Source organism: Oncorhynchus mykiss, chromosome 10 (assembly GCF_057628025.1).
Source record: "Oncorhynchus mykiss isolate SJ-2025 chromosome 10, ASM5762802v1, whole genome shotgun sequence".
Classification (NCBI taxonomy): Eukaryota; Metazoa; Chordata; class Actinopteri; order Salmoniformes; family Salmonidae; genus Oncorhynchus; species Oncorhynchus mykiss.
In genome coordinates this window covers 45,837,277-45,860,000 of record NC_143031.1, presented here as the reverse complement: position 1 = coordinate 45,860,000, position 22,724 = coordinate 45,837,277, and the positions used below count along the sequence as shown (strand labels likewise).

The following is a 22,724-nucleotide window of genomic DNA, read 5'->3' as shown; positions in this document are numbered from 1 at the left end:
TGGATAGAGAGAGAGAGAGAGAGAGAGAGAGAGGTAAGACAGAATAAATAAGGAGTAAATAGAAGTATAACTTGAATAAAATAGTACTTGAAAGTCTACTCTCACCCTCCACTTGTGTCACTGCTTCATAGCTGTGTTGAGAATCGTCCCTCCCTGAAACCAGAACACAACAACACCAGCCTGTCAGTCTGGCAGTTAGTCAGTCAGTCAGTAGCTACTGTTCATCTGATCGCTGTGGCGCTCTAGCTAAATGAAATAATAATAATTTCTAGCACCACCGAGGGCAGAGCCAGTCTCCTCCGGTACAGCTGCTTACCTTGAGCTCCGAGGCTGTCCCGACTGCGATCCTGCACAACACAGAGAAAACAGATGTTTAGAGCGCGAGAGAGAGAGAGAGACAGACGAAGACATTGGTGTAAGATCTTTCATAAGACGCTCACTAACTTATGTGCTTACCCTCTCTTTGGTGCCCATGCGAGACCACTCTTTCCTTTCTACCCTGAAGGGGTTAGGAACGAAATGAGGCAGTAAAGGGCAGAGGGAGAGAAAGAGAGCGCGATAAAGAGAGCCGAGAGGGGAAGAAAGGAGCGTGAGAGGCTGAAAGTGAAAGATCCGCTACATAACCATAGAATTCCACATGCAAACGGAGAAAACAAATAGCATATAGTACACACACACGCACACGCACAAACACACACACACACACACACACACACACACACACACACACACACACACAGACGGTGCTGTGAGGTGTCTGACCTGCGTTTGCTGGGAATAAAGCCGACCTCCTCAACGTCTGTCTGAGGACTGACCCGTCTGGCCTGCCACCACTCCTCATCACCACAGTCCAGGACATGGAGCACATCACCAAACCTGAAGCCCACCGCCTGGCTCAGGAAACCGCAGTCTGCTGTCTTATCATAGTCAAACAGGGCCCTGGGACAGACGGAGGAGAGGAGACCATGGGAGAGGAAAGGAAGAAGACACAGTTACAAAAGTATGGAGGGAGAGCTGCAGGGAGAGAACAGAGGGTACAGACATTCTTTGAAGTCTAAGTGGGTTCTTGTGCTCTGAGGTGTTCACAGTGCTGTACTAGCCTGGTAGTATCTGTGTTGTGTCCTTGTGGGGCTGTATATAGTATATAGTGCAGTATTAATAAATACCTGATGTAGAAGCCTCTCTTGGGGTTGTATATAGTATATAGTGCAGTATTAATGATTACCTGATGTAGAAGCCTCTTTTGGGGTTGTATATAGTATATAGTGCAGTATTAATAAGTACCTGATGTAGAAGCCTCTCTTGGGGTAGTATATAGTGCAGTATTAATAAGTACCTGATATAGAAGCCTTTCTTGGGGTTGTATATAGTGCAGTATTAATGAGTACCTGATGTAGAAGCCTTTTTTAGGGTTGTATATAGTACATAGTGACGTATTAATGAGTACCTGATGTTGAAGCCTCTCTTGGGGTTGTATATAGTATATAGTGCAGTATTAATGAGTACCTGATGTTGAAGCCTCTCTTGGGGTTGTATATAGTATATAGTGCAGTATTAATGAGTACCTGATGTTGAAGCCTCTTTTGGGGTAGTATAAAGTGCAGTATTAATAAGTACCTGATATAGAAGCCTCTCTTGGGGTTGTATATAGTGGAGTATTAATGAGTACCTGATGTAGAAGCCTCTTTTAGGGTTGTATATAATACAGTGCCTTGCGAAAGTATTTGGCCCCCTTGAACTTTGCGACCTTTTGCCACATTTCAGGCTTCAAACATAAAGATATAAAACTGTATTTTTTTGTGAAGAATCAACAACAAGTGGGACACAATCATGAAGTGGAACGACATTTATTGGATATTTCAAACTTTTTTAACAAATCAAAAACTGAAAAATTGGGCGTGCAAAATTATTCAGCCCCCTTAAGTTAATACTTTGTAGCGCCACCTTTTGCTGCGATTACAGCTGTAAGTCGCTTGGGGTATGTCTCTATCAGTTTTGCACATCGAGAGACTGAAATTTTTTCCCATTCCTCCTTGCAAAACAGCTCGAGCTCAGTGAGGTTGGATGGAGAGCATTTGTGAACAGCAGTTTTCAGTTCTTTCCACAGATTCTCGATTGGATTCAGGTCTGGACTTTGACTTGGCCATTCTAACACCTGGATATGTTTATTTTTGAACCATTCCATTGTAGATTTTGCTTTATGTTTTGGATCATTGTCTTGTTGGAAGACAAATCTCCGTCCCAGTCTCAGGTCTTTTGCAGACTCCATCAGGTTTTCTTCCAGAATGGTCCTGTATTTGGCTCCATCCATCTTCCCATCAATTTTAACCATCTTCCCTGTCCCTGCTGAAGAAAAGCAGGCCCAAACCATGATGCTGACACCACCATGTTTGACAGTGGGGATGGTGTGTTCAGCTGTGTTGCTTTTACGCCAAACATAACGTTTTGCATTGTTGCCAAAAAGTTAAATTTTGGTTTCATCTGACCAGAGCACCTTCTTCCACATGTTTGGTGTGTCTCCCAGGTGGCTTGTGGCAAACTTTAAATTACACTTTTTTTGGATATCTTTAAGAAATGGCTTTCTTCTTGCCACTCTTCCATAAAGGCCAGATTTGTACAATATACGACTGATTGTTGTCCTATGGACAGAGTCTCCCATCTCAGCTGTAGATCTCTGCAGTTTATCCAGAGTGATCATGGGCCTCTTGGCTGCATCTCTGATCAGTCTTCTCCTTGTATGAGCTGAAAGTTTAGAGGGACAGCCAGGTCTTGGTAGATTTGCAGTGGTCTGATACTCCTTCCATTTCAATATTATCGCTTGCACAGTGCTCCTTGGGATGTTTAAAGCTTGGGAAATCTTTTTGTATCCAAATCCGGCTTTAAACTTCTTCACAACAGTATCTCGGACCTGCCTGGTGTGTTCCTTGTTCTTCATGATGCTCTCTGCGCTTTTAACGGACCTCTGAGACTATCACAGTGCAGGTGCATTTATACAGAGACTTGATTACACACAGGTGGATTGTATTTATCATCATTAGTCATTTAGGTCAACATTGGATCATTCAGAGATCCTCACTGAACTTCTGGAGAGAGTTTGCTGCACTGAAAGTAAAGGGGCTGAATAATTTTGCACGCCCAATTTTTCAGTTTTTGATTTGTTAAAAAAGTTTGAAATATCCAATAAATGTCGTTCCACTTCATGATTGTGTCCCACTTGTTGTTGATTCTTCACAAAAAAAATACAGTTTTATATCTTTATGTTTGAAGCCTGAAATGTGGCAAAAGGTCGCAAAGTTCAAGGGGGCCGAATACTTTCGCAAGGCACTGTATATAGTGCCGTATTAATGAGTACCTGATGTTGAAGCCTCTCTTGGGGTTGTATATAGTATATAGTGCAGTATTAATGAGTACCTGATGTTGAAGCCTCTTTTGGGGTAGTATAAAGTGCAGTATTAATAAGTACCTGATATAGAAACCTCTCTTGGGGTTGCTCCTCAGTGTCGTCTGACCAGAACCCATGCTGCTGTTCATCAGCTGTTCCCTCAGGTCGTGGATCTTCGCTTCGAAACGACTGTACTCTGAACACACACACACACACATACATTAGCACATGTATGGTCCCTTGGCGTACGGTGACGCAGTGTTGTGTGCAATGGTAGGTTACTGTAGTGCTGGCCTCACCCTCTGGTCTGTACTGGGCGATAATGGTGACAGTCTGGCCAGCGTTCTTCAGGGCTGCCGCAGCCTGCTCATGGGTGGCGATACGCAGGTCCACTCCATTCACCTGACACACACACATGCACGCACGCGCGCACACACACACACACACACACACACACACACACACACACACACGCACCCTAAACTCTCAGAGAAGTGTGTGCGTGTGAAGCTGTGTGTGTGTGCCTAAGAAAGAGAGCGATCGAGAGTTTGTGTATATACGTAAGTGTGTGCCTGTGTGGTTGCGTGACTATACACATGTGAGTATGTGTGTGTGTACAGAATATGAATCCACTTGTGTGTGTCCTTACGCTGAGGATCTGGTCGCCCTTGCGCAGCTCACCGCTGAGGTCGGCAGGCCCCCCTGCCAGGATGAAGGAGATAAAGATCCCCTCTCCATCCTCTCCTCCCACGATGTTAAAACCCAGGCCTGTAGAACCCCGGTGGATCAGCACTCTCCTAGGCTCCCTGACAGAGAGAGCAGGGGAGAAGGGGAGGGACGGAGGGTCAGGGAGAGACGAGGAGAAATGGAGGGGAAGAAGGAGACTAACAAGAGGGAGAGGTAACATGGGGAGGGAGAGATGTAAATGAGTAGTGAAATGGGGACACCACATTTTGGGGCACAAGGAGGAGAGAGGCAGAGAGAAAAATAAAATAATTGTTGGTTAGCTCTGGGTCAGGCCTGTGCTAACCAAATCCTACCTCCATCGGGAGTTTTTCATTTTCACACCAAGCCCATCATTTTACGATCCATATATGGGAGGCCTTTGGGAAAAGCCATAGCTGGATTTGGAATATGAGTCAGCCCAGAAAGCTTTGCTCACCTGGGAAGGTCTTCATCCCCCATCATGCTGTGCAACACTGGAGAGAAGCGACTGGGTGAGGTGGGAGTGAGGGCTTGTGGGTAATCTGATCCAAGGTAGGTGGGGTGGCCAAGATCTGTGTCCATGTGAGCGGAGTAAGCTGAAGAAAGAAGACATGGACCATTAGAGGACCACACACACACACACACACACACACACACACACACACACACACACACACACACACACACACACACACACACACACACACACACACACACACACACACACACTTACTGCTGGTAAGGTCTGGCGGGTTGTAGGAGTTCAGGTAGAGGTTGTTAGGCTTGGCCACCCTAAGGTAAACCACCTCGGCTGTGTTCTTCAGGGCTCCCACTGCATCCTCGTGCATCACGTCCTCCAGACACACACTGTTCACCTGAACCCACAGACAGCATGGGATCAGACCTACTGCTACACATGCTGCTGACCTTACATCATGGACGTAGTAAAATAGCCCCTGCAGTGCTGGCAGGCATATTACACAGCTTCTCAGTCAATGGAATGTCAACGTGATCCTTCTCTCTGAGGACGTTCTGAAGCTATTTCTAAATCACAGGGCATGGTATCATAGCTCATTGGGAAATAAAGCAGTGGATCAGGCACCATTTTGTAGTTTCTGCATGGAGCCCATATTGAGTCAAAATCCACCACTCATCTGCAATGTCTCTATGGCCCAGGAGATGGCAGTAGAGCTACACAGTGCAGGCAGCAACAGAAGCAGTGCTGGTGATGTTAAATAACTCTCCTATCCCACACATCTATTACCATATTAATGAAAGTCATCTCAGGCTGTGAAAATTACAACTGTTATTTATCGAGATTCTTAAAGCACCTACGCTGCTGAAGTGGACAAGATATGCTGGCTTGTCTAAGTGGGCCTCTACTAGCCAGTGTGTGTGTGACGACTGACCGCCAGTATCTTATCCCCTATCTGCAGCCGCTGGTCCTTGTGAGCAGCCCCACCCTCGATGATCTTAGTGACATAGATGCTGTTGTCTCCTGGTATGTGCTGGTTCCCCACCCCTCCAGCGATGCTGAAACCTAGACCTATGGGAGGGACAGGATGGAGCAGAGAGAGAAAGAGAGAGAGGGAATAAGAGAGAATATGAGAGAGAGAGAGAGAGACAGTGAGAGAGACAGAGAGAGCAATGGAGAGAAACAGAGAGAGTGAGATGGAGAGAGAGAGCGAGAGAGAGATGGAAGAGGTGGAAAGAAAGATGTAAATAATAACTGACAGGTACATAAATATGTAAGCATTAACCACACAAACAGACACAAACCGAGCTGTACCTTTCGGCCCTTTGATGAGTTTGATCTCGGTGACTTTCTCTGCGGCTGGTTTCCTGCGGAGCACGTAGAGGCGGACGATGGCCCCCGCCTCCTTCAGAGCCTCCACTGCCAGACTGTGGGTCACCTCCCTCACATCCACATCATTCACAAACAGGATACTGTCATTCACACTGAGAGAGGGAGAGAGAGAGAGATGGAGAAATAGAGAGAGAAGAGAGAGGTTTATTGTTAGTGACGAGTCTGCCACCCAGAAGGTGAGGTGTCGAGGTGAGGAAGAGGATTATTTAAGAGTGTTGGAAGAGGTAGGGTTTCAGATGTTTCGAGAAGATGGGCAGGGACTCTGCTGTCCTAGCTTCAGGGGGAAGCTGGTTCCACCATTGGGGTACCAGGACAGAGATGAGTTTTGCCTGGGCTGAGCGGGAGCTGCCCTCCCGTAGGGGTGGAAGGGTCAAGAGACCTGAGGTGGCAGAACGGAGTACTCAGGTTAGGTTATAGGGTTTGAGCATAGCCTGAATGTAGGGAGGGGCAGTTTCTCTTGCTGCTCCATAGGCAAGTACTAAGGTATTGTAGTGGATGTGAGCTTCGACTGGAATCCAGTAGAGTGTGCGGAGGAGTGGGGTGACATGGGAGAACTTCGGAAGGTTGACAACCAGAGGGGCTGCAGCGTTCTGGATAAGTTGCAGGAGTTTGATGGTACAAGCGGGGAGCCCAGTCAACAGCGAGTTGCAGTAGTCCAGACGAGAGAGCACTAGTGCCTGGATTAGGACCTGTGCCGCTTCCTGTGTGAGGTAGGGTTGTACTCTATGAATATTGTAGAGCATGAACCTGCAGGAACGAGTCACTGCTTTGATGTTTGCAGAGAACGACAGGGTGTTGTCCAGGGTCAGGCCAAGGTTCTTCACACTCTGGGAGGGCGACACTGTGGAGTTGTCAACCGTGATGGAGAGGTTTATGAGTGGGCAGACCTTCCCCGAGAGGCAGAGCAGCTCCGCCTTGTCAAGGTTGAGCTTGAGGAGGTGGGCCAACATTCAAGTTGAGATATCTGCCAGGCATGCAGAGATACTTGCCGCCATCTTGGTGTCAGAAGGGGGGGGAAGGAGAAAAGTAGTTGAGTGTCATCCACATAGCAATGATAGAAGATACCATGTGAGGACATGACGGAGCCAAGTGGCTCGGTGTATAGACAGAACTGAGCCCTGGTGCAGACCTCTCCACGTCACCTGGTAAGAACGGCCTACCAGGAAGGATGCAATCCAAGAGTATGCAGAGCCTGAGACGAGAGAGAGAGAGTCAGAGAGAGAGAGAGTCAGCTTTGGCAGGGCGGAGAGCCTCTGTGACACAGAGAAGAGCAGTCTCGGGTTGAGTGACCCGTCTTGAAGCCTGACTGGTCAGGGTCAAGAAGATCGTTCTGAGTGAGATAACGAGGAAGTTGATCAGAGACAGCACACTCAAGTGTTCTCAAGTGTTCAGCACACTCAAGAAATGGACGAAGGGATACAGGTCTATAGCTTTTGACGTCAGATGAGTCCAGTGTTGGTTTCTTGAGGAGGGGAGCGACTCGGTGGCCATTTTGAAGTCGGAGGGGACGCAACCAGTGGTCAGGGATGACTTGATGAGGGACGTGAAGAACGGGAGAAGGTCTCCAGAGATGGTCTGGAGAAGGGAGGAGGGGATGGGGTCGGGCAGGCCTATTCTCTCACCCCTTGGAGACAGCCCTGCACACCATCCTCTCTACAGCGTACCCTCTTGGCCCTATCCTCCTGTCCTGTGTCACGTGACCAGCTGGCCTGGCCTTCACTCTGTCACTCTAACTACCCAGAGAGAAGAGCAGTCAGTCCGTCCGTCAATCAGTCCACCCACCAGTAACCCTTTAGTTCAGCGTCAGCTCCAAGCCCACAGAGTATGCACTGTGTAGATACAGAGCAGACAAGGCTTTTAAAGTCCACAGAGTGTGCACTGTGTAGATACAGAGCAGACAAGGCTTTTAAAGTCCACAGAGTATGCACTGTGTAGATACAGAGCAGTCAAGGCTTTTAAAGTCCACAGAGTGTGCACTGTGTAGATACAGAGCAGACAAGGCTTTTAAAGTCCACAGAGTGTGCACTGTGTAGATACAGAGCAGACAAGGCTTTTAAAGTCCACAGAGTATGCACTGTGTAGATACAGAGCAGACAAGGCTTTTAAAGTCCACAGAGTATGCACTGTGTAGATACAGAGCAGACAAGGCTTTTAAAGTCCACAGAGTGTGCACTGTGTAGATACAGAGCAGACAAGGCTTTTAAAGTCCACAGAGTGTGCACTGTGTAGATACAGAGCAGACAAGGCTTTTAAAGCACCATATAATGGGAGTCACATTTGTCAAAGCCTTGGTGCTCATAAATATTCAGGGCCTGACATTTGCATGACCTTGTCCATTACTTCCTCTGCTCTTAAGGTAACATTAAGAAACTAGCCTTTGCATACGCTTCATTCGTGGACCCCGCTTAACATGTCCATTTACACGGGTAAATGAAGATTTTGGAGACACGTCTCTGCACATTCTAGCGACTGTCAAACTGTCTTTCGATGCTTTCAAAGCTATTGAATTTTCTATGACAGTGAGAGACATATCAAATGGATAACGGAAAGTGTGATTTTGATGTCGGCAGCCCAGCCAGCCTTGTACGACTAGAATCCCAGATGTGCCCTTTAAATGCCATGTTAAATTCCTTCAGTAATGGACAGGCCTGTGAGGGACAGAGTGTGTAAGTGCTAGCCATTCCCTAGGCCAAGGCTAACAGAGAGAAAGATGTCGGAGTGGGGTCCCAGTACAAAGGGCCTAGGTAGGGTGAGGAGGGGGAGGGGGAGGACTATATTTAGGCAGCTCCACTGCGATGAGTGGACTCAGTGGTGAAAAGCATCTGTCTGACTGACTGAGTGAATGCAGTCTGAGGCGGGGAGGGGAGGAGGAGAGTGAGGGGAAGAGGAGGGGAGGGAGGGGAGGAGGAGGGGAGGGAGTGGGGGAGGGGTTAGGCATCAGAGTGTGACTTCTCTCTCTGAGACTCAGCTGGCACTGACATGAGTAGCCTACATCACTGTTGTAGCCCTGGGTTGTGTTTTTGTTTGTGTGTTTGTGTTTATGTCTGTGTGTGTGTGTGTGTATTTGCATATGCATGCGCCTATGTTCATGTGTCTACATACACTTGCATACAGTTGAAGTGGGAAGTTTACATACACTTAGGTTGGAGTCATTAAAACTTGTTTTTCAACCACTCCACAAATGTCTTGTTAACAAACTATAGTTTTGGCAAGTCAGTTAGGACAACTACTTTGGGCATGTCAAGTCATTTTTCCAACAATTGTTTACAGACAGATTATTTCACTTATAATTCACTGTATCACAATTCCAGTGGGTCAGAAGTTACATACAGTAAGTTGACCGTGCCTTTAAACACCTTGGAAAATTCAAGAAAATGATGTCATGGCTTTTAGAAGCTTCTGATAGGCTAATTGACATCATTTGAATCAATTGGAGGTGTACCTATGGAAGTATTTCAAGGCCCACCTTGAAACTCAGTGCCTCTTTGCTTGACATCATGGGAAAATCAAAAGAAATCTGCCAAGACCTCAGGAAAAAAATTGTAGACCTCCCAAAGTCTGGTTCATCCTTGGGAGCAATTTCCAAATGCATGAAGATACCATGTTAATCTGTACAAACAATAGTACCAGAGAAATGTCCTCTGGTCTGATGAAACAAAAATAGAACTGTTTGGCCATAATGACCATCGTTATGTTTGGAGGAAAAAGGGGGAGGCTTGCAAGCCGAAGAACACCATCCCAATCATGAAGCACTGGGGTGGCAACATCATGGTGTGGGGGTGCTTTGCTGCAGGAGGGACTGGTGCACTTCACAAAATAGATGGCATCATGAGGTAGGAAAATTATGTGGATATATTGAAGCAACATCTTAAGACATCAATCAGGAAGTTAAAGCTTGGTCGCAAATGGGTCTTCCAAATGGACAATGACACTAAGCATACTTCCAAAGTTGTGGCAAAATGGCTTAAGGACCACAAAGTCAAGGTATTGAAGTGGCCATCACAAAGCCCTGACCTCAATCCTATAGAATATCTCTGGGCAGAACTGAAAAAGTGTGTGTGAGCAAGGAGGCCTACAAACCTGACTCAGTTCCACCAACTCTGTCAGGAGGAATGGGCCAAAATTCATCCAACTTATCGTGGGAAGCTTGTGGAAGGCTACCCGAAACGTTTGACCCAAATTAAACCATTTAAAGGCAATGCTACCAAATACTAATTGAGTGTATGTAAACTTCTGACCCACTGGGAATGTGATGAAATAAATAAAAGCTGAAATAAATCCCTCTCTACTATTATTCAGACATTTCACGTTCTTAAAATAAAGTGGGAATCCTAACTGACCTAAGACAGATAATTCTTACTAGGATCAAATGTCAGGAATTGTGAAAAACTGAGTTTAAATGTATTTGGCTAAGGTGTATGTAAACTTCTGACTTAAACTGTATATGTGCGTGTGTGTACAGAGTCAAGGGTTGGGATTGACAACTTGAGGCTGGTGAAAAGGAGATGATGTTAGCTGTACTAGGTAGGTAGGTAGTTAGTTAGGGGCGTACCTCAGCCGTCCGTCCTGGGCCGCAGCTCCTCCAGGGATGATCTTGGTGATGAAGATGCTGGGGTCATCACCAACATGAGGGTTATCTGTCCCCCCAGCTATACTGAAGCCCAGGCCTGAGTTACCCTAAACACACACAGCATCACACACAGCATCACACACAACATTACACACAGCATTACATACAATATTCCACACAGCATTACATACAACATCACACACAGCATCACACAGAGCATCACACACAACCTCACACACAGCATCACACACAACATTACACACAGCATTTCATACAATATTCCACACAGCATTACATACAATATTCCACACAGCATTACATACAATATTCCACACAGCATTACATACAACATCACACACAGCATCACACACGGCATCACACACAGCATCACGCACAGCATTGTAGATTACATATATTTTACTGTTCTTTGGCTATCCCTGATCAGTCGTAGGATAACAATACGGCTTTGACCCTATGTTATAATTATTTGCTGTAAAACACTCACTCGTTCCAGTGTAATCTCTTCATACTCAATTTCCCCCTCTGTCCCGTTGACCTGAGAGAGGAAGGCAGTGTTTTATCACACTTCCAATGAACGATGAGTAAAAACTAGGACGAAAACCACGCAGCAATATGGGATGAGTATTGTGTAGGATGATCATCAACAATGGAGTATTCCTGCAGTGAATAATGCAGTATGGTTGGTGTACTACTCTTACGTAGGGAGAGCCGTCGAGCGTGTCAGTATTCACCACCACTGGAGGAGAATTCCCCTGGATGAGGAAAGAGACGGGAGGAAATGGAGAGAGGGAAGGAGAGAGGGAAGGAGGGAGGAAATGGAGAGAGGGAAGGAGAGAGGGAAGGAGAGAGGGAAGGGAGAGAGGGAAGGAGAGAGGGAAGGGAGAGAGGGAAGGGAGAGAGGGAAGGAGGGAGGGAAGGGAGAGAGGGAAGGAGAGAGGGAAGGAGAGAGGGAAGGGAGAGAGGGAAGGAGAGAGGGAAGGAGAGAGGGAAGGGAGAGAGGGAAGGGAGAGAGGGAAGGAGAGAGGGAAGGGAGAGAGGGAAGGGAGAGAGGGAAGGAGGGAGGGAAGGGAGAGAGGGAAGGAGAGAGGGAAGGAGAGAGGGAAGGGAGAGAGGGAAGGGAGAGAGGGAAGGAGAGAAAATGTATTAGCACGCACGTGCACCCGTGCTCACACACACACACACACACACACACACACCAAATCTTCAGGGTTCGGGCCTTATGGCAGAAACAACATATCCTGTCCTAGTCTTTACTTCTGTACAGCGAGATAATGTTTGAGTGAATCTCAGGATAAGCAGGCATGGAGTCAGTCTGCCCTGCTCAGGCTGTGGAGCCTCTCCCTCTGCAGGCAGGCAGACCCTGCAGTCACAGCACGGCCATTTTAGAGCCCAATGACGATGACAACACCACACATAGTCACTGTGACATGTCCTGCCTGCCTGCCTGGCACACTGACTGACTGCTCCACACCCCAGCCACAAGGCACCAGCCACAAGGCACCAGGCCTTGACTTTGCAGCTCTTTCCTGTGAGTCAACGTTATCTAACAAAGCCCTAGGTTGGTGTCACAATGACAACGCTCTGTGAAATGATTCTGTAAATACATTCAGGTTTAGGGAGAAGGAAGAAGTCGTTTCATAACACCACCACGAAAGGCAACATCGTGGCAACACCTATCAGAGCTGTTAGCGTTCAAGGCTATCAGCGTGGTTCCTCTCACTCAATGTCTACAAAGCCTCCGGGTGCATGTTGCATCACTGATGAGTAGCGAGCAAAGCAGAGCCCAACCTGTGAAAGCTGAGACCGTGAACAGGACATCTATCTCTAAGCAGACTAGATGTCATTAATCAGGGAGCTGCTTCTAATACATGCCAGGCCTATTGGCATTAGGGTGGTGAAGGCTTACCTGCCCCCGACATCCTGTACAAAGAATACACTCTGTACTCCGTATTTTACTTCCATCTCTCTATCTACCCCTGTCTCTTTCTCTCTGTTGAACTCCTTTCATCCCTTTCAGCTCCTCTCCTCCCGTTGCTTCTCTCTCCAAAATGTTTTTTGTTGCATCTCGTCTACAATCTTGGAGAAAAAAAAAGGTGCTATCTAAACTCAGCAAAAAAAGAAAGGTCCTCTCACTGTCAACGGAGTTTATTTTTCAGCAAACCTAACGTGTAAATAGTTGTATGAACATAACAAGATTCAACAACTGAGAAATAAACTGAACAAGTTCCACAGACACGTGACAAACTGAAATTGAATAATGTGTCCCTGAACAAAGGGGGATCAAAAGTAACAGTAACAGTCAGTATTTGGTGTGGCCACCAGCTGCATTAAGTACTGCAGTGCATCTCCTGCTCATGGACTGCACCAGATTTTCCAGTTCTTGCTGTGAGATGTTACCCCACTCTTCCACCAAGGCACCTGCAAGTTCCCAGACATTTCTGGGGGGAATGGCCCTAGCCCTCACCCTCTGATCCAACAGGTCCCAGACGTGCTCAATGGGATTGAGATCCGGGTTCTTTGCTGGCCATGGCAGAACACTGACATTCCTGTCTTGCAGGAAATCACGCACAGAACGAGCAGTATGGCTCATGGCATTGTCATGCTGGGGGGTCATGTCAGGATGAGCCTGCAGGAAGGGTACCACATGAGAGAGGAGGATGTCTTCCCTGTAACGCAGAGCGTTGAGATTTCCTGCAATGACAACAAGCTCAGTCCAATGATGCTTTGACACCACCCAGACCATGACGGACCCTCCACCTCCAAATCGATCCCACTCCATAGTACAGGCCTCGGTGTAACACTCATTCCTTTGACGATAAACGTGAACCCAACCATCACCCCTGGTGAGACAAAACCTTGCACTTTTTGCCAGTCCTGACTGGTCCAGCGACGGTGGGTTTGTGCCCATAGGCAACGTTGTTGACAGTGATGTCTGGTGAGGACCTGACTTACAACAGGCCTACAAGCCCTCAGTCCAGCCTCTCTCAGCCTATTGCGGATAGTCTGAGCAATGATGGAGGGATTGTGCGCTCCTGGTGTAACTCGGGCAGTTGTTGCTGCCATCCTGCACCTGTTCTGCAGGTGTGATGTTCGGATGTACCAATCCTGTGCAGGTGTTGTTACACGTGGTCTGCCACTCTGAGGACGATCAGCTGTCCGTCCTGTCTCCCTGTAGCGCCGTCTCAGGCGTCTCACATTACGGACATTGCAATTTATTGCCCTGGCCACATCTACAGTCCTCATGCCTCCTTGCAGCATGCCTAAGGCACATTCACGCAGGAACCCTAGGCATCTTTCTTTTGGTGTTTTCAGTCAGTAGAAAGACCTCTTTAGTGTCCTAAGTTTTCAAAACTGTGACCTTAATTGCCTACCGTCTGTAAGCTGTTAGTGTCCTGACGACCGTTCCACAGGCGCATCTTCATTAATTGTTTATGGTTCATTGAACAAGCATTGTTAACAGTCTTTAAACCCTTTACAATGAAGATCTGTGAAGTTATTTGGATTTTTAAGATTTATCTTTGAAAGACAGGGTCCTGAAAACGGGACGTTTCTTTTTTTGCTGAGTTTAGAATCTAAAAGGGTTCTTTGGCTGTCCCCATAGGAGAACCCTTTGAAGATCCCTTTTTGGTTCCAGCTAGAACCATTTCGGGTTCCAAGTAGAACTCTTTCTACAGAGGGTTCTACATACATGGAACAAAAAAGGGTTTTTACCTGGAACCAAAAAGGGTTCTCCTATGGGGACAGACGAAGAACCCTTTTGGAACCCTTTTATCTAAGAGTGTACTGTAAAAAGGGTGGATGGACTATTCTACATTCTGTACTCCTTCTTAGAGAATGCACAGCAGTCTCACTCTCTCTCTCTAAACTTCTATCCTTTTCCACTCTTAATTTTGTCCCTCCCTGATTAAAATGAGGAAGACACTGTGCATCCAAAGTGCTTACAGAGCAGCAAACAACAGCAGCAGCATGAAATCAGCCTGCCGACCTTCACACAGCTGACAGCCCGCAGAGACACACACACTCTCTCTTTCACACACACACACACACACACACACACACACACACACACACACACACACACACACACACACACACACACACACACACACACACACACACACACACAGACAATCACACTGTTCCAATGAGTCCCAGATATATTCCCTCTCCATCCCTTAAGTTGTGAATCTATCCAACCCTTCCTCTTTCTCCATTCTCCTTATGCATGACATACCGCATCTATTGAAACGTCACATGTTCTCTCTGAACAGACAGTTTGTATTCATTATTGGCCAAATTGTCCCAAACTATCCTCTGGAGGTTTGGCCCCTCTAATCCATTCCTTTACACTGAAAGTGCTTACGCAATAATAAGGTTAACATACGGACAAAGGTCATTCTCTCACTCTCTCCTTCTCTCCATTTCTCACCGTGGCATCCCACAGCTCTGAGCCAGCCAGGATGCCAACCATCTCTCCCACTCCATCCCTCACTCCTGTCCTGACCACCGCTACCATGGTTACAGTATAGCATCAGCCACTGGGCTCTCTGAAGCTCCATGGTAGAAAGCTTGTCTCCATGGTAACCTGGATTTCCATTCCGATGGTCTAAAAGACCTAGCTATATGGCACAGAAAATCGTAGCGAAAAACAACAGGGGAATACAAATAATTTCCACTACGTCTATTACGTAATCTGAAGCATCACTGCATGAATTGGCTCTTAAATTAACTCTTGACAGCTACATGTCGGTTGAACATTGAACTGTTAGGCATTTCATGGACATTGCTCTGTACTTTCCAGAAATATTCCTATGGGAGCACTTGCTTTAATTTGATTTATTTAACCAGGCAAGTCAGTTAAGCACAAATTCTTATTTACAATGACAGCCTACCCCGGTCAAACCCTAACCCGCATGATGCTGGGCCAATTGTGTGCCGCCCTATGGGACTCCCACTCACGACCGGTTGTGATACAGCCTGGAATCGCACCAGCGTCTGTAGAGACGCCTCTAGCACTGAGATGCAGTGCCTTAGACCACTGCGCCACTCGGGAGCCCCTTCTATGGGAAAATGATGATTAGCATAAACTGTCTATAGGACTTATATAATAGGCGGTGTCAGAGGAAGGCCCATAACATTGTCAGAGACTCCAGTCACCCAAGTCATAGACTGTTTTCTCTGCTACCACATGCCAAGCAGTACCGGAGAGTAAAATCTAGGACCAAAAGGCTCCTTAACAGCTTCTACCCCCAAGCCATAAGACTGCTGAACAATTAATCAAATGGCCACCGGACTATTTACATTGTTGGTTAAGGGCTTGTAAGTAAGCATTTCATGGTAAGGTCCACATCTGTTGTATTCGTCGCATGTGACAAATCAACTTTGATATGATTTTTGCTTACCTGTGCTGTAAGTATGGGGTTAGACAAACACAATATGTTATGACGTAGAGAATATACATTCACGAACAGAGGTACTTGAGAGCAGATCAAAATATATAGTCATTAGCTGTGTCATTTCCCATCTGGAGTAGAAGTCTCCCTTCCATCTCGCTTTTGTGCATGGTAATCTATCTGTATGGTGATGAGTCATTCAGCTGAGACGCACTCTTACTGACAGTGCAGAGGACGCCTGAGGCATGATGTCATCTTCACCTGGACCACTTGGACCTCAGCCAGAAACCCAGGTTTGTGTTCCTACGGGGCTACAGTCCTACACTCACTCGGGCTCTCTCCTCTCCTTCGTCTTTCTCTCTTCATTTTTACCTAAAGACAGCACATCTGACCTGACAGAAAACTTCTCTCTGCAGAGCCCACCCCTCCCCCCCGAACAGACTCATTAATGCAGCTCGTTAGGCTCTTAATTCATTGCTGTCAGAGAGAGAGAGAGAGAGAGAGAGAGAGAGAGAGGAGCAAGAGAAGATAGAGAGAGGAGGGCAGGAATAAAAATAACCACGAAGGCTCATATCTCATGGCAGACAGATGCTTTGAGAGTCTATTGGAGTGTAGGTGTTATAAAACCTCTCCCTTACCTCAGTTCCAGGTTCACAACCTCAAAACCAAGCTGCTAAACCACTCAAAACCCACAAATCCATTAATTAATATCCAAGCAGTAAGTTACAGACCACACAAACTATACACTCTAGACCAGGGTTTCACAAACTCAGTCCTGGCTGATTCAAATAAACAAAGCTTGATGATGAGTTGGTTTATTTGAATCAGCAGTGTAGTGCTCGGGGAAAAACCAAAATGTGCACCCTAATAAAAATAAAAAAAGTTATAGGAAACCCCGCCTCAGTCTTCTGTAAACCTAACCCTGGGAAAGAGTTTCAGCGAGACAATTAAAAACATTTTAATGACAAAGACACACCAGAACGGCTTTCCAAAAGGTGTTGAGTGTTCCTGAGGGGTTTAGTCTCAGTCCTGACTTAAATTTGCTTGTTATTTGGTATTTTATTAGGATCCCCATTAGCTGTTGCGAAAGCAATATCTAGGTCAAATAGGGGAGAGGCGTTGTGCCGTGAGGTGTTGCTTTATCTGCTATTTGAAAATCAGGTTTGCTGTTCATTTGAGCAATATGAGACGGAAAGGAGTTCCACGCAATAACGACTCTATATAACACTGTACGCTTTCTTGAATTTGTTCTGGATTTGGGGACAGTGAAAAGACCCCTGGTGGCAAGTCTGGTTCGGTAAGTGTGTGTCAGAGCTGTGTGTAAGTTGATTATATAAACAACTTGGAACGTTCAACATATTAATGTTTCTCATATAAAAAAAGAAGTGATGCAGTCAGTCGCTCCTCAACTCTTAGCCAAGAGAGACTGACATGCATAGTATTTCTATCAGCCTTCTGATTACAATGAAGAGCAAGACGTACCGCTCTGTTCTGGGCCAGCTGCAGCTTAACTACATCTTTCTTCACAGCACTTGACCACATGACTGGACAAACGAGAGAATGCAGGACTTGCTTTTTGAAGTGTGGTGTCAAAAAAGCAGAGCATCTCTTTATTATTGACATGCCTCTTCCCATCTTTACAACCATTGAATATATATATGTTTTGGCCATGACAGTTTACAATCTAAGGTAACACCAAGTAATTTAGTCTCCTCAACTTGTTCAACAGCCACATCATTCATTACCAGATTCAGCTGAGGTCTAGAGCTTAGGGAATGATTTGTACCAAATACAATGCTCTTAGTTTTAGACATGTTCAGGACCAGTTTATTACTGGCCACCCATTCCAAAACTGACTGTAACTCCTTGTTAAGGGTTTCAGTGACTTCATTGTTTGAAACATCGGCATATACTTACTGGTAAAATGTTTTAGAACACCTACTCATTCAAGGGCTTTTCTTAATTTTGACTATTTTCTACATTGTAGAATAATAGTGAAGACATCAAAACTATGAAATAACACATATAGAATCATGTAGTAACCAAAAAAGTGTTAAACAAATCAAAATGTATTTTATATTTGAGATTCTTCAAATAGCCACCTTTAGCCCTGATGACAGCATTGCACACTCTTGGCATTCTCTCAACCAGCTTCACCTGGAATGCTTTCCAACAGTCTTGAAGGAGTTCCCACATATGCTGAGCACTTGTTGGCTGCTTTTCCTTCACTCTGCGGTCTGACTCATCCCAAACCATCTCAATTGGGTTGAGGTTGGGTGATTGTGGAGGCCAGGTCATCTGATGCAGCACTCCATCACTCTCCTTCTTGGTAAAATAGCCCTTACACTGCCTGGAGGTGTGTGGGATACGCCATCCAGATCCAGATGGGATGGTGTATCGCTGCAGAATACTGTGGTAGCCATGCTGGTTAAGTGTGTCTTGAATTTACCAGCAAAGCACCCCCACACCATAACACCTCCTCCTCCATGCTTTACGGTAGGAAATACACATGCAGGGATCATCCGTTCACCCACACCGAGTCTCACAAAGACACGGCGGTTGGAACCAAAAATCTCAAATTTGGACTCCAGACCAAAGGACACATTTCTACCGGTCCAATGTCCATTGCTTGTGTTTCTTGGCCTAAGCAAGTCTCTTATTATTGATGTCATTTAATAGTGGTTTCTTTGCAGCAATTCAACCATGAAGGCCTGATTCACAGTCTCCTCTGAACTGTTGATGTTGAGATGTGTAAGTTACTTGAACACTGTAAAGCATTTATTTGGGTCAAGGATCGGTAGGATAGTCAGTTTTACGAGGGTATGTTTGGTAGCATGAGTTAAGGAGGCTTTGTTGCGAAATAGGAAGCCGATTCTAGATAATATTAGATAATAGATTAAGATTAATATTGGATTGGAGATGCTTAATATGAGTCTGGAAGGAGAGTTTACAGTCTAACCAGACACCTAGGTATTTGTAGTTGTCAATATATTCTAAGTCAGAACCGTCCAGAGTAGTGATGATAGTCGGGCGGGCGGGCGGGGGCAGTAATCGGTTGAAGAGCATGCATTTAGTTTCACTAGCATTTAAAAGCAGTTGGAGGCCACGGAAGGAGTGTTGTATGGCATTGAAGCTTGTTTGGAGGTTTGTTAACACAGTGTCCAAAGAAGGGCCAGATGTATACAGAATGGTGTCGTCTGCGTAGAGGTGGATCAAATAATCACCAGCAGCAAGAGCGACATCATTGATGTATACAAAGAAAAGAGTCAGCCCAAGAATTGAACCCTGTGAGACTGCCAGAGGTCCGGACAACAGGCCCTCTGATTTGACACTGAACTCTATCTGAGAAGTCCACCTGTGGTGGATGGTGCCAGGTTTCCTTCAGACGTGACGCTTGACATTCAGGCCAAAGAGTTCAATCTTGGTTTCATCAAACCATAGAATCTTGTTTCTCATGGTCTGGTCCTTTAGGTGCCTTTTGGCAAACTCCAAGCAGGATGTCATGTGCCTTTTACCAATGAGTGGCTTGGAAGAGTATTCGTGGTTCCAAACTTCTTCCATTTTTGCTCTGACATGCACTGTCAACTGTGGGATCTTATATAGTTGCGTGCCTTTCCAAATCATGTCCAATCAATTGAATGTACCACAGGTGGACTCCAATCTAGTAGAAACATCTCAGGGATGATCAATGGAAACAGGATGCACCTGAGCTCAATTTCAAGTCTCATAGAAAAGGGTCTGAATACTTATGTAAATAAGGTATTCAATTTTTTTTATGTTAAATACATTCGCACACATTTCTAAAAACATGTTTTCACTTTGTCATTATGGGGTATTGTGTGTATAAGTCTGTAACGTAACAAAATGTGGAAAAATAGAAGGGGTCTGAATACTTTGAAAATCAGAGACAACATTTAAATATCGCTATCCATCAATGATTCCCAGCATTTTGACAAAAACAATGGATATATGTTGCCTTAAGAGTTGTGCAAAATTGGTAGACTCTTATTCCAAATGATTCACAGCTGGACTGGCTGCCAAAGGTGCTTCCACCAAGTGGGGTGGAGGGGTGGAGACATCCAACTATGATATTTACATTTTTTTCTTTTCTTAAATTTTGACATTTGAATTCATTCTCACTTTGAAAATGTGGAGTAGGTTGTGTATACAGTGGGGCAAAAAAGTATTTAGTCAGCCACCAATTGTGCAAGTTCTCCCACTTAAAATGAGGAGAGAGGCCTGTAATTTTCAACATAGATACACTTCAACTATGACAGACAAAATGAGAAAAAAAATCCAGAAAATCACATTGTAGGATTTTTAATGAATTTATTTGCAAATTATGGTGGAAAATAAGTATTTGGTCAATAACAAAAATGTATCTCAATACTTTGTTATATACCCTTTCTTGGCAATGACAGAGGTCAAACGTTTTCTGTAAGTCTTCACAAGGTTTTCACACACTGTTGCTGATATTTTGGCCCATTCCTCCATGCAGATCTCCTCTAGAGCAGTGATGTTTTGGGGCTGTTGCTGGGCAACACGGACTTTCAACTCCCTCCTAAGATTTTCTATGGGGTTGAGATCTGGAGACTGGCTAGGCCACTCCAGGACCTTGAAATGCTTCTTACGAAGCCACGCCTCCGTTGTCCGGGCGGTGTGTTTGGGATCATTGTCATGCTGAAAGACCCAGCCACGTTTCATCTTCAATGCCCTTGCTGATGGAAGGAGGTTTTCACCGATACATGGCCGCATTCATTCTTTCCTTTACACGGATCAGTCGTCCTGGTCCCTTTGCAGAAAAACAGCCCCAAAGCATGATGTTTCCACCCCCATGCTTCACAGTAGGTATGGTGTTCTTTGGATGCAACTCAGCATTCTTTGTCCTCCAAACACGACGAGTTGAGTTTTTACCAAAAAGTTATATTTTGGTTTCATCTGACCATATGACATTCTCCCAATCTTCTTCTGGATCATCCAAATGCTCTCTAGCAAACTTCAGACGGGCCTGGACATGTACTGGCTTAAGCAGGGGGACACGTCTGGCACTGCAGGATTTGAGTCCCTGGTGGCGTAGTGCGTTACTGATGGTAGGCTTTGTTACTTTGGTCCCAGCTCTCTGCAGGTCATTCACTAGGTCCCCCCGTGTGGTTCTGGGATTTTTGCTCACCGTTCTTGTGATCATTTTGACCCCACGGTATGAGATCTTGCGTGGAGCCCCAGATCGAGGGAGATTATCAGTGGTCTTGTATGTCTTCCATTTCCTAATAATTGCTCCCACAGTTGATTTCTTCAAACCAAGCTGCTTACCTATTGCAGATTCAGTCTTCCCAGCCTGGTGCAGGTCTACAATTTTGTTTCTGGTGTCCTTTGACAGATCTTTGGTCTTGGCCATAGTGGAGTTTGGAGTGTGACTGTTTGAGGTTGTGGAGAGGTGTCTTTTATACTGATAACAAGTTCAAACAGGTGCCATTAATACACTTAATGAGTGGAGGGCAGAGGAGCCTCTTAAAGAAGAAGTTACAGGTCTGTGAGAGCCAGAAATCTTGCTTGTTTGTAGGTGACCAAATACTTATTTTCCACCATAATTTGCAAATAAATTCATTAAAAATCCTACAATGTGATTTTCTGGATTTTCTTCTCATTTTGTCTGTCATAGTTGAAGTGTACCTATGATGAAAATTACAGGCCTCTCTCATCTTTTTAAGTGGGAGAACTTGCACAATTGGTGGCTGACTAAATACTTTTTTGCCCCACTGTATATGTAGGGGACAAAAAGGAATTGAATCCCTTTTTAGATACAATTTTTAAGGCTGCAAAATGTGAAAAACGTTCAAGGGGGTGTAGATTTTCTATAGGCACTCTATCTAGGCTAAGAAACATACACTTTGCAGTCAGTGCACAACCCCCAGTGCACACATTTCTCCTGCAGGGGGTTTTGACAGGCGACTCCCTCCTTGTGCTTTGTCAGGGAGTGGGAGGCTGGAGTTGCCAGGATTCAGTGGATTTAGCAGTCGCCCACTTCCATTTCTATGCCACCTACTCAGCTTTCCCATCTCCGTGCCTTAGAGGCGGTTACCCTATCCTCCTCTCTAATTTCCGGGCCACCCCTAAACCTTCACTGATAAACGGAATCCCCTGGCATAACCTGTCTCCCCTTCTCCGATATCAAACCACGAACCTTGACCCTAGCCACTAACTTGAACCTCTGGATAAAAATCACAGCCAACCAGAATATTGATCCTGATATTACACTATCCTCCCCATAGGAATGCATGATAAGATCCAACCCAGTGTAGGCTCGGCCCTAATGTATGAGCTCTCTGACACCTGGAGTTGGGAAGGCAGAGGACAACGACAAAGGACTAGTCAGCCCTTCCCCACTCTGAGGGGCCGAAATGTTTCTCTCTGTTACAGTATTCAGAGGACTGACTCTTGAATGTGATAGAATAATACTATATTATCCATGTCTGGTATCTCTCTGAAACTTGACCACTGAGGATAACTCTGATGCTATCTACAGTTGAAGTCGGAAGTTCACATACACCTTAGCCAAATACATTTAAACTCAGTTTTTCACAATTCCTGACAGTCGTAGGTCAAGTTAGGATCACCACTTTATTTTAAGAATGTGAAATGTCAGAATAATAGTAGAGAGAATGATTTATTTCAGCTTTTATTTATTGCATCACATTCCCAGTGGGTCAGAAGTTTACAAACACTCAATTAGTATTTGGTAGCATTGCCTTTAAATTGTTGAACTTGGGTCAAATATTTCGGGTAGCC

The 22,724-nt window shown here is 45.4% G+C and overlaps 1 protein-coding gene and 1 pseudogene across 12 annotated transcripts in view; both read right to left on the bottom strand.

Moving 5' to 3' along the window:
• Positions 1-22,724, bottom strand: part of LOC110534036 (disks large homolog 4) — a 94,822-nt gene that overhangs the window by 7,247 nt on the left and 64,851 nt on the right. For 6 of the 12 annotated variants that reach the window (XM_090186814.1, XM_090186815.1, XM_090186813.1 and 3 more), the window contains 14 exons: positions 11,244-11,297; positions 11,030-11,080; positions 10,507-10,631; positions 5,877-6,046; positions 5,497-5,633; positions 4,821-4,962; positions 4,545-4,683; positions 4,032-4,188; positions 3,682-3,784; positions 3,464-3,578; positions 763-939; positions 457-499; positions 317-347; positions 106-153 (listed from right to left, as the gene is read on the bottom strand). In XM_090186814.1, coding sequence (XP_090042940.1) covers positions 106-153; positions 317-347; positions 457-499; positions 763-939; positions 3,464-3,578; positions 3,682-3,784; positions 4,032-4,188; positions 4,545-4,683; positions 4,821-4,962; positions 5,497-5,633; positions 5,877-6,046; positions 10,507-10,631; positions 11,030-11,080; positions 11,244-11,297 — 1,492 coding nt within the window. Of the gene's footprint in view, positions 1-105; positions 154-316; positions 348-456; positions 500-762; positions 940-3,463; positions 3,579-3,681; positions 3,785-4,031; positions 4,267-4,544; positions 4,684-4,820; positions 4,963-5,496; positions 5,634-5,876; positions 6,047-10,506; positions 10,632-11,029; positions 11,081-11,243; positions 11,298-22,724 lie in introns of all 12 variants that reach the window. The other 6 variants (XM_036990435.2, XM_090186812.1, XM_036990433.2 and 3 more) reach the window with 1 other exon arrangement.
• On the bottom strand, positions 6,055-6,967 carry LOC149980029 (uncharacterized; annotated as a pseudogene).